Source organism: Polypterus senegalus, chromosome 10 (assembly GCF_016835505.1).
Source record: "Polypterus senegalus isolate Bchr_013 chromosome 10, ASM1683550v1, whole genome shotgun sequence".
NCBI lineage: Eukaryota > Metazoa > Chordata > Cladistia > Polypteriformes > Polypteridae > Polypterus > Polypterus senegalus.
Genome location: NC_053163.1, coordinates 159132034 through 159144079, shown reverse-complemented (window position 1 = coordinate 159144079; position 12046 = coordinate 159132034). Strand labels below are relative to the sequence as shown.

The 12046-nt window shown below is 40.1% G+C and overlaps 1 protein-coding gene across 5 annotated transcripts in view; it reads right to left on the bottom strand.

The window, feature by feature from the left end:
- The window catches only part of si:dkey-127k13.1, a 108239-nt gene that overhangs the window by 58869 nt on the left and 37324 nt on the right, over nt 1–12046 (bottom strand). For 3 of the 5 annotated variants that reach the window (XM_039767132.1, XM_039767129.1, XM_039767130.1), the window contains exons 8-10: nt 10367–10730; nt 4128–4262; nt 3936–4006 (exon numbers count right to left, since the gene is read on the bottom strand). In XM_039767132.1, coding sequence (XP_039623066.1) covers nt 3936–4006; nt 4128–4262; nt 10367–10730 — 570 coding nt within the window. The remainder of the gene's footprint in view (nt 1–3935; nt 4007–4127; nt 4263–10366; nt 10731–12046) is intronic. The other 2 variants (XM_039767131.1, XM_039767133.1) reach the window with 2 other exon arrangements.

Below are 12046 nucleotides of genomic sequence, written 5' to 3'. Positions count from 1 at the left end.
CCTTCTTAAGAAACATAATCTTGACCCCTCTGCCTTTGAAAATTTTAGACCCATTTCTAACCTGCCCTTCTTAAGTAAAATTTAGAGAAGGCAGTCATTATGCAGTTAAATGACCACCTCAATAAACATGCTATTCTTGATACTTTCAGTCAGGCTTCAGAACAAATCACAGCACAGAAACTGCACTTGTTAAAGTAGTAAATGACTTGGGTAAATGCAGACAGAGGCCATTTATCTGTTCTCATCCTCTTAGATCTGAGTGCTGCATTTGACACCATTGATCATAATATTCTTAGAAATCGCCTTAGTCAATGGGTGGGCCTCTCTGGCAGTGTCTTAAATTGGTTTGAATCCTACCTGGCAGGGAGAAAATTCTTTGTGAGTTGTGGTAATCAAATCTCAAAGACACATGATATCCGATATGGTGTTCCACAAGGCTCTATCCTGGGTCCGCTGCTTTTCTCAATCTATATGCTTCCGTTAGGTCAGATTATCTCAGGTTACAATGTGAGCTACCACAGCTATGCTGATGACACACAGCTGTACTTATCTATAGCACCTGATGACTCCGACTCTTTCGATACACTAACACAATGTCTTACTGGTATTTCTGAATGGATGAATAGTAATTTTCTCAAACTAAATAAAGAGAAAACTGAAATTTTGGTAATTGGCAATAATGGATTCAGCGAGGTTATCAGAAATAAACTTAATGCACTAGGATTAAAAGTTAAGACGGAAGTAAAAATTTAGGGGTAACCGTTGACTGTAATCTGAATTTTAAATCGCATATTCATCAGACCACTAGGACAGCATTTTTCACTTAAGAAACATAGCTAAAGTTAGACCTCTTATATCATTGAAAGATGCTGAGAAATTAATTCACGCTTTTGTTTTCAGTAGACTAGATTACTGTAACGCACTCCTCTCAGGACTACCCAAAAAGACATAAATCATTTGCAACGAGTGCAGAATGCAGCTGCTAGAATCCTAACTGGGAAAAGAAAATCCGAACACATTTCTCCAGTTTTGATGTCACTACACTGGTTGCCTGTGTCATTCAGGATTGACTTTAAAATACTGCTTATGGTTTATAAAGCCTTAAATAATCTCGCTCCATCTTATATATCGGAATGCCTGACACGTTATATTCCAAATCGTAACCTTAGATCTTCAAATGAGTGTCTCCTTATAATTCCAAAAGCTAAACTTAAAAGAAGTGGTGAGGCGGCCTTCTGCTGCTATGCACCTAAAATCTGGAATAGCCTGCCGATAGGAATTCGCCAGGCAAATACAGTAGAGCACTTTAAAACACTGCTGAAAACACATTACTTTAACATGGCCTTTTTATAACTTCACTTTAACATAATCCTGATACTCTGTATGTTCAATTCTTCATAATAACTATTCATGGTGGCTCTAAAATCCGTACTGACCCCTACTCTCTCTTCTGTTTCTTTTCCGGTTTCTTTGTGGTGGCGGCCTGCGCCACCACCTACTCAAAGCATCATGATGCACCAACATTGATGGACTGAAAGCCAGAAGTCTACGTGACCATCATCATCAGGTCCTTCCATGAAAATATGATGATTTATGTTAGGTAGAATGCCCAGAGGGGACTGGGCGGTCTCTTGGTCTGGAACCCCTACAGATTTTATTTTTTCTCCAGCTTTGGAGTTTTTTGTTTTTCTGTCCACCCTGGCCATCGGACCTTACTCTTATTCTATGTTAATTAATGTTGACTTATGTTTATCTTTTATTGTGTCTTCTATTTCTATTCATTTTGTAAAGCACTTTGAGCTACATTTTTTTTTGTATGAATATGTGCTATATAAATAAATGTTGATTGATTGATTGATTGATCAATCCTTGAGTAACAAGGATGTACTGGTGAGTAGAAAGAATATGTTCTTGAATTTGGGTTTAAAAACCTCCAGGGATCTGATATGTTCTGATCAGTTATAAACTTTGTAATTATCTTTGCGGTGTTAGATGCCGTTCCCCCTGTGGAGGAAGTCCAATCTAAAAGTGGATTTAGAACACAATTAAAGTCCCCAGCCATTATAACTTTGAGTGTTCAGATTGGGAATGGATGCAAATAAATTTTGTATAAATTCCTTATCATCAACATTAGGTGCATAAACATTTATCAAAATCATTTTACAGTTAGATAAGTCTCCTATAACCATTACATATCTCCCTTCAGCATCCAATACTACATCTGATGCTACAAATGGTACTGTTCTATGTATGAGAATTCCCACCCCTCTAGTTTTCTTCGTAAAACTAGAATGGAACATTTTGCCAGTCCAGTCTTTTTGCAGCCGGAACTGATCCTTGATTAGTAAGTGGGTCTCCTGTAAAAATACTATTTTAGCGTTTAGACCTGTTAGGTGAGAGAGTACTTTCTTTCTATTTAATTCGTGATTCAGGCCTTTAACATTCCAGCTTACGAAGTTAACTGTCCCATCATGGAGGCACTGATTCTGAGTTTTTGATGTCATTTTATAGTCTTAAATGGAAGTGAAACAGCTTCGGTCTTAATTTCCTATTTCCCCTAGAGTTGTTGCCATGCAGCTTATTATTACGTTGGTAATTATAATTATAAAGATTAAGAGGATAGATTAGGTATAGATCAAGCCTGCTCTCTTTCTCTCCCCCCCTTAACCCCCCACCCTCTCTTTTTGCCTCCCCAAGTGAGGCTAAAACCCACTTCACACAGTCCCAGTCCTCTGACATACCTAGAGACAGAGCACGTCCAAAGCAAAACAAGCCCCAAGCAGCAGTGCCTTAGGGTTAAAAGATAGAGATATCTATTACCAATATAGTTTTAAAAAATTAAAAAAAGAATTTTGCACTTAAAATATATATATATAGTCTTTAGCAATTTTAGTGCATTAAGATGATACACCCAAATAATAAAACCTGGGGGATGGTGTTAAAAATGTGTCCAGAATAAGCATAAGTCTTAATGCAGTAATACCAATAACAATAAACCAAGGGTATGATATTGAACAGTCAGGGAAGATACGAATGTGGTTATTTTCATCTATAATATCTTCCTTGTTTCTGAGGAGTGCCATCACCTCTAGCTTAAATGATAAAAACGGGTGTCAGTAATATAGATGTGGAGTCACGTTTTATGCGATTTTGAGGTTTACAGATATGATATTTTTGATATTTGATGATTTACTGGTGATCTTAGCTCTCTAAAAGCCACTAGAATAATGTTAGAAATGACAAACGTCAAACTAAAGCAGGCAGGGTATCGTTTTAGACTACTTCAAGGTCAGTGATTGTGAACAGAATGCTATTTTTGATCTTTTACTAGAGGCTCTATGGACCTTAATCAGAAGGGGATAAATGGCAAATTTCTAATAAGATAGGAAATATTGAGACTTTCAACATTTTAATTGAAGCACGCATTTGGATGAATGGATAGATGGATAGACAGATGGACAGAGATAGAGATAGATACTTTATTAATCCCAAGGGGAAATTCACATAATCCAGCAGCAGTATACTGATACAAAAAAACAATATTAAATTAAATAGTAATAAACTCAGTCTGTCAGTGGAGTGAGACAGTGACAAAAGTCTGTCACTAAAGCTACTCCTCTGCCTGGAAACGACACTGTTCAGTGGATGCAGTGGATTCTTCATGATTGACAGGAGTTTATTTCAAACATCTGATTCAATTACTCTTGATTACTATGAACTTGTACCTCATGAACACATTTCTTATGAACACCCTGAACTAGGGCGGCTTACACTAATTCAGATTTCTTAATTGTTTGTGTTTGACACCAAAGTGTGTTCACTGATGTGAAGAAAGGACTACTGTCACCTGTCATCCCCAGCTGGTATTGATGGTTTAAGGAAATGTATCATTACTATTATCATTATTATTATTAAGAATAGTGGGGAATACTAACCAACGCTGGCCAGAATGGGTACTTCCGGAATTTGCACCAAACACACGCTCCTTCTGCTATAGGGCAGGATTCTGCAGATAAAAATGCAAAGTGTAATTAAGTAAACTCACTGACTCCTTAGAATACAGTTGAACTTCACTAATAGCTTCTTCAATACTTTTTATTGGTATTTAATTATTATAAAGTACTCACTCTTACTCTCTAAGAAGATACTGGGTAGCTCTTCCTCCTCCTCCTCCTTCTCTTCATCTTCCACCACAGAGGTGTCTATGAGTGACTCGGTCAAACTCAGTCCCAGTGAAAGATCCGAGGATTGATGGCTCATATCTGTCGATAAATATGTGTAGACAGTGAAAAAACAATCAATCAGACAGGTGGAGAAATTTGCTATGAGAGGACAACGTCCTGAGTGAAGATCACAGAACAACACAAAATGAGCAAAGTGTTGACAGTACGGATCTGAGCTGCTACACTGGAAGTGAAGCAGATGATCCAAGGCTCCAATTTTCTCACTAATAAATAATTTGGAATTACAGAATGTTTAATATTATGGCTTTGATCAAATTACAAGTTAACCCTTTCGGCCCTGAATCCTATTACCAGTACAGTAGAACCTCTGGTCACAAATGTTTCGGAACACATACAAATCGGGTTACGACCAAAAAAAGTTTGCATCTGTTCATGACCACACGCTCTAGTGGCAAGCAAAAACACTGGCAACCAGTTTCCCTATGCGCGTTTTAAGCGCCAATGATTTCCCATTCTGTTTTGTTTGCGTATACAGGGCCTAACAAAGCAGCTGATGCTGCAAAAGGAGTTACAGTGTTAACCAAGCAGAGGCCTCAAGTGCTGGAAGAGGTGGAAAAACTGTTGCTAGTGTGGTTGAATGAGAAGCACCTTGCATGGGATAACGTAAGCGAGGCGATCATATGCGAGAAAGCCAGGAAGATTCATGGCGATTTACTGTAAAAAAAAATACTTCTTCAAGTGGCAAAGGTGAGGCATTTAAAGCCAACAGAGGACGGTTTGAAAAGTTTTGCAAGAGAAGTGGCATTTCATATTTTTTCCTTGTGCTTAGAACTCATAAAAAAAAAAGTGTTTACAGCGAGCGATTCATAAGCGTTTAACACGAACTCTTACAATGTTAGTTTTCTCTGTTGTTCAAGTGTTTCTCAGTTTTATGCAATGTTTTTACATTTAGTTTACTATTAAACTGTGCATTCCATGGTATAATTAACTATTTTTGTACTTAAAAAAATATAGATTTACATACAGTTTGTATGGTCTGGAACGGATTAATTGTATTTTCATACAATCTTATGGGGAAATTACGCTCGGGTTGCCTCCAGAGTTTTGGAATGAATTACGGTCGTGACCAGCGGTACCACTGTACATATATATGCAGCCATTTTTGTAAAGCAGAGTTACATTTACAGCCGTTGGAGCCGGACGTGCTACTATTAGCGGTGACTGGAGAGACTGGCATACAGTCTGCGAAACATGGAAGTGAAAATGGACGCTTCCAGACTGTGCGCTCCTCTTTCAATTTTATCTCCTCAAGAAGATTGAAGTATTTGGCACGTATGGTATAATAATAGTGATCATTTTTTGTTTTTTCATTTTTGAGCTTCCTAGACACCCCAAAGGTAGAACGTCTCACCAAATAATTTTCCCCATAAAAACAGAAAATCCAGGCCTTTTTTTTTTTTTTTTGCATACACCTGGAATTTTGATATATGATTTTGAGGTTGCTGATCACAGATATGATCAAATTTTTGACATTTGATGATTTACCGGTGGTCCTCGCCCTCTAATCCATACAGATCAATATGACTGAATTTTTACTTGTAACTCTTTTTCCATGATGCTGCCCAAAAAAAAAAACACTTCCAAAAACTAAAATGACAACAATGTGCACATTTTCTTGTAGGTTCTCTCTACATGGTACAGCATTCACATTCCCATCAATTCTAACCAGACTGTCAGACCCTGCTGCTCACCAGTACATGTTACCGTGATGATGGTGTCACTTTGCTGATGTACCTTTTAGTGCTCAAGCCAAAAAAAAAAAAAATCAACTTTGGTCTCATTAGACACCTTCTGAAACATCTTTGCAGTATCTTCAGGCGAGGACATATTTTGCCCCCACTCTTTTTCCGGGCTTTTGTCCTGACCACTACTTTATAAAGGCCCTGATGGTAAAATGCCTCGGAAACTGATGAGCTGTGAACGTCCTCTCCAGTCGCAGTCACCAATTTCATTGACAACTGGTGTCACATTAGACTTTCTGAGAAGTGCCATTCATGACAGGTGGTCTGTTTCGAAGGCGTGCCTGTAGTGTACATTTTTTCCACTTCTGTATGATAGACCTCCCTGAGTTCCAAGGTCTGCGCAGTGCAAAGGGCGGACTCGGTTACAGGATGCATTCTGGACCCCCTGGAGGTCGTAGCGAAGGAGAGAATTCAAACAAAACTGAGTGCCATTATGAACAATCATCTCCCTGACACACTAACACTGAGGACTTTGAGCCAACTAATTATTCAGCTTAAGTGTGTCAAGGAACATAGAACTTTCTTTGTCCCCTGTTAGAAATTTGGCTTTTTTTACAGAAACTCTATCTTAGATTCTGCCCCCTTCCCCAGCTCTGTGCTTTACTAGAATTCTATACCTGAGCCGTTTTCATCTTAAATGTAAAATATTGATACAAGAATTATTACAAGAACTATAAAGTCTGATCACAGAACCCCTGTCCTTACGTCTTTACACTGGCTTCCAGTTAAGTTTAAAAATCCTCCCTCTCAACTATAAAACCCTGAAAGGCTAAGGCCCGGACTACTTATCTAAACTCATTACTACTTACAAACCAGAGTGCAATTAAGATCTCAAGATGCTGGCCTATCTAAAGATTCCAAGGATTAACGAAGTACAGATGACCTGCCGTATTAGCTCGAGATTGGTTCCGTCACTCCCCGCGAATACCAAAACCCACAGATGCTTAAGTCCTTTACATAAAATGACCTAGTATTTGCAAATAACATGTGCACAGCCTCCCATATACTTTAAATACTCAGTGGATTATATTCTAATAACATGTAAATGCTATGTAAACAGTTCTAACACTTGTCACACACGTGTGATTAGGGGACAATCAGCGGGCTCTTTCATGTGTGAAACTACAAGAAAATGTGATCTGGATCATGGTATTAATGCTTTTCTCTCCTTTTCATCTACAGAAAGATGCCGGAATAAAAAATCTGTACCTCAATGAGTATACCGATCTCCACCACATTTCCGCACCACAAAGAAAATGCTCCGTTCCGGCCCAGGGAATCACCTCACTTACGGTCCGGTCCCGTCCTGATGACTTCAGTTCCGTCCCTCTACTCCTGACGTCATCTGCAGCTCTATCCCTCTTCATCACTTCTGTTAATTTCATTTGTCCCTCTATATAAAGCCTACTGACCCCTAAGTTTTTGTCAATTGTGTCAAACTTTTTGTTGTACCCTTGACCTTGTTGCTAATTACTGGAACCAACAACCAGTATAAGGGGACAACACTTAATCTGTCTCATTTGCTTTATTTATCACACGCTGTTTAGAGAATAAGAACTTCGAAGAGCAACATGCCACTCTTCAAAAGATCTACGATTTGTATTTTCTCACCGTGAAATAACGTGTTACGCTCCCTCTTAGTTTTTGAGGGTTTGCTCTGACCAATCATTTGCTTTTTATGACCCATTTTTTCACAGAAACAAAGCGTGTGCACAGTGCAACACCAAGGGCCTCATAGCACCTTACAGTCGGGATTGCCAACTCAATGGCTTTTTACATCTCACAATTTACCATATCTACTTGTGTGTAAGTCGGATCTTGAAACCCGAAAAATCGATCATAAAATCAGACCCCCAACTTATACGCCTATTCAAAAATGCGACCCTTACATTTTTCTTTTTACGTCTTCTTGCTTCCTCCAATCTGGCACCAGTTTCTCAGACACATCGAATTTTGTTGCGGCAGTGCAATTTTTTTCACCTCTTCAACGACTTTAAATTTAAAACTAGCTTCATATTTTCTTCTGATCGAACGCTCAATAGTAGATAATGGATGCTCTTACGATAAAGGTGTATGAGGGTGTGTTATACAAAAAACACAAAACAGTGCAAACATCGCTTTGGAATAGTTCCGAGTATTACCGTGTGGTCACGTAGGCACAATACATAGGAAAAAAAAAAGGTTGTGTGCTCCGTTGTTGCTCTCTCAGGTGGGCGTTAGCATATCATAATCTCTTGGACCAATAGCATGAGTTTTCCGCATTCGACTTATAGGACTGACATTATAAGATACCAGAAATGATACGGTAAAATCAAACCCCAACTTATCTACGGGAGAGCTTAAACGGTAGATTTTTTTGAGTTCAGCAAACAGTTTTAAGCTTTGTGGGCAAAGTTGCTATTTTAACGTCCATGTCAATTGTCAGTTGAAATTGTAGTAATTTCATTTGCGATGTACTGATTACCTGTAGACAGACTGTGTGTGTCCAAGCTGTTTTAGCACACACATACATGTGTACACAGATCACTTTACCGAAGTTTAAAGCCAGCATACTAGCTAGGTGTCCATGGGCTGATGGCGGGACTAACTTTGATAGGCCTGTGGGAACCAACAGTTTAACAAAGTCGAATTTCACTTTAGCTTTTTGGTTAATGATTGCTAAGCCTGCAATATGCATGTCTGCAGGAAGAGTGAAGATGGAAAACGCTTCCCACCTTGGCAACTGGCAGATCTTATCATGTGTCCTGGCGAGGAGAGATGTCAAGGGTGCACCAGGCAAGGACCGGGATGACCCCTCTTCTCTCACCTCACTTTGGCCCTATCATCCTAACCTAAAGATACTCTTATCAGTGCTATGCTGATGCTATGCCATTCCTTCTACTGGACCACACGGTATGAGTTAGAATCTTTGCGTGACTCACTGATATTACAAACTGGATGAAGGAAAACCATCTCCAGCTCAACCCTGCAAAGATGGACCTTCCTGTTAACCCAGCTCATTCATCTATTTGACACCCCATCTCTGTTCAGCTTGGTTCTTCGTAGCTAAACTTAAAAGAAGTGGTAAGGCGGGCGGCCTTTTGCTGTTATCCACCTAAGATCTGGAATTGACCGATAGAAATTCGCCAGGCTGATACGGTGGAGCACTTTAAAACACTGATGAAAACACATTACTTTAACATGGCTTTCTCATAAATCCATCTTAGTTTAATTCTGATGCTCTGTGTAATCAATTAATTATCACTACTATTCATAGTGGCTCCACAATCCATACTAACCCCTACTTTCTCTTTTGTTCTTTGTCCAGTTTTCTGTGGTGACCTGCACCACCACCACCTGATCTCCCTCCATTGAAGGATGAAAGGCCAGATGTCCACATGACCGTCATCACCAAGTTCTTCCACGTGAAGCCTGAATACCATGAGGACTGATTGAGGTCATTTATGTTAGGTGGAATGCCTAGAGGAGGCCGAGTGGTCTTGTGGCCTCGGTCCCCTTGCAGATTTTATTTTTTTTTGTTTTTTCTGTCCTCCCTGGCCGTCGGACCGTACTTTTATTCTCTGTTAATTAGTGTTCCCTTATTTTAATTCTTATATATTTTGTCTTTTTTCTCTTTCTTCATTGTATAAATCACTTTTAGCTGCATTGTTTATATGAAAATGTGCTATAGAAATAAATGTTGTTGCTTTGAATAAAAGTGTCCGCTAAGCCAATAAATGTACATGTAAATGGGGGACAGAGTGAGGGCTTCAAGGAGTGCAGAGATGCCTTGGTGACGCAAAGGCCACACAGAAGGTGTTACTGCTGGTAATGGGCTGACAGCTCTTAGGGGAGAAAGGAAGGGGAAGCCTTTGCTGTGACTTGTTGTAAACAATCAAATTCATAAGATTTTTTTCTAGGATAACACACCACGGCCTTAGCTACCAAATCCAAAGAGAGTCGTGTCTCTATCCCACTCTCTTTAACGCAATTTGGCATCTGCATGTAAAGCAAAGAGACCTCTGCAGCAAAGCACTGTTTGGAAGAGCTCGGTTTGCTGGCTAATCTCCTCTCGTGGGAAGTGCTACACATGGCTGCTAACAGCCCGTCACTTGATAAAAGCAGCTTACAAGGCAATGCAGCTTGCAAATGGAAACAGGTTGTCATAAATCTGCTGATGGATACCCAAGGGAGTCTGGGGAAAATGAACCTCAAGTGCATAAACAAGCACACATGATTTCTTGCACTTGGCAATTTGGAACAATGCTGGCACACCCTGATGGCAGGGTATCCTCATCTTCTGCTTCACTAAATACCTGTAAAGCAGAGCTACCCCTGAGAAACTAGGCCCACTCAACATTTACTACTGTTAACCTCACTTATCTTTCAGAAGCAGCCCACCTTTGCACTTTTGACTGGTCGGCAAAAGAAGTGAAAGCATGCAGCACTGCTCCATACCAATTTCTTCCAAGGTAAAGTCTGGCAGTGTGTTGTGCCGTTGGCTGTTCACTGGCCGCTTCCTGTTCTCAGCGATTGGTGGCTTTTTCCGCCTGTGACTGGTGAAGGGTGTCTGCGTGTTATGGCCTCTCTCCCCCAATCTCGAGCAGCTTCTCGTGTTTATCTTCTGCACAGGCTGATCTGAATTTAAGTTCACACTCTCCACATTAGCATCTCCTCTGGAGTTCTTTCTTTGTGTCTGCCTAGACGTGTGTGTCCTTCCGCTGATCCCTCCATTTCTCAGAGTCTGGGCAGATGATGAGCAGCACTATAGAGAAAAAGGAAGGATTAATAACTACAACCATCTGACAGAACCATGCAGAGATAGAGAGAAAGTCACATTCAAATAACAATAATTATTCACATTTATATAGCGCTTTTCTCATTACGCACATCAACCACAACTAATGTGTAGCGTCCACCTGCATGATATGACGGCAGCCATTTTTTGCGCAAGTACGCTCACCACAGATGAGCTGTTAGGAGGTGAAGGGGTGGGAGAAAAGTTAGTCAATTAAAGGCAGGGGATGATTAGGGGGTCACAGAATGACCAGGCTATGGTGGGCAATTTAGCCAGGGCATTAAGAAGCACCCTACTGCAAGGTCCTGGGGACCCCCTGTGGCTGCAGGTTTTTGTTCCAAGCAGCTTCTGTTTTTAATTGGACTGCTGGGCTAATTAACTGAGCTGTTACTTCCCAGATTCTGTGTTTTGGGAGCAATACAGAAATTAGAAAACTAAGTTAGGGGGAAAAAAATAATATTAAAATGTACTAAGCAGTTATATGGGAATAATGTATTTTTTTTCCTTTTTAACAATATTTCTCTCAGTTTACCGCTCTGTCAAGATGCTCATGTAACCTGTATGTGTGTGCAGACCATCAATTGTGTTGTCTGTTAGGCTTTCTCTGAATTTACTGTCTTACTCTTCTTTATTTATTTATTTGGTTTGTACAATGCTATATACTGTATACCCTACCATTCCTTCTTATATTCTGTAAGTGCCTTGAGCATGGGAAAGGCGCTATATAAATAAATGTGTTATTAAAGTAATTGCAGCCTTTGATCATTTTAGTGTTGTCTGCTCTGCTGTCATCTATCAGGGTGTTGAAGATGAAATGAGGGGGGACATGTCAGCAAGACAAGGATGCCAAACACACAGACAAGGAAACTCTCAATTGGCTCCGGAGACAGAAAATAAAGCTGCTGAAATGGCCCAGTTAGTCGATCTGACTTGAATCCAGCTGAAAATCAATGGGCAGAACTGAAGATCAGAGTTCATAGAAGAGACCCCGGAACCTACAAGATTTAAAAACCTTTCATTGCACTGGCAATCAGAAGGTTGCCGCTTCGATTCCCGTAAACACCAAAAGTGACTCTACTTCATTGGGCCCTTGAGCAAGGCCCTTAACCTGCAATTGCTCTGTCCTGGGTATGATGTTAATCTGTACCCAGCTCTGCATGTAGGCCCTCCAAATCTGCAGGGAAAAGCCTGGAGGTTGGTGGCAGAATTGGCACTCCAGCCACCATAAAAAAAAAACAACCTCCCACTGTTCCACTCCATCTGAACTAGTGTGGTGCTGAGGT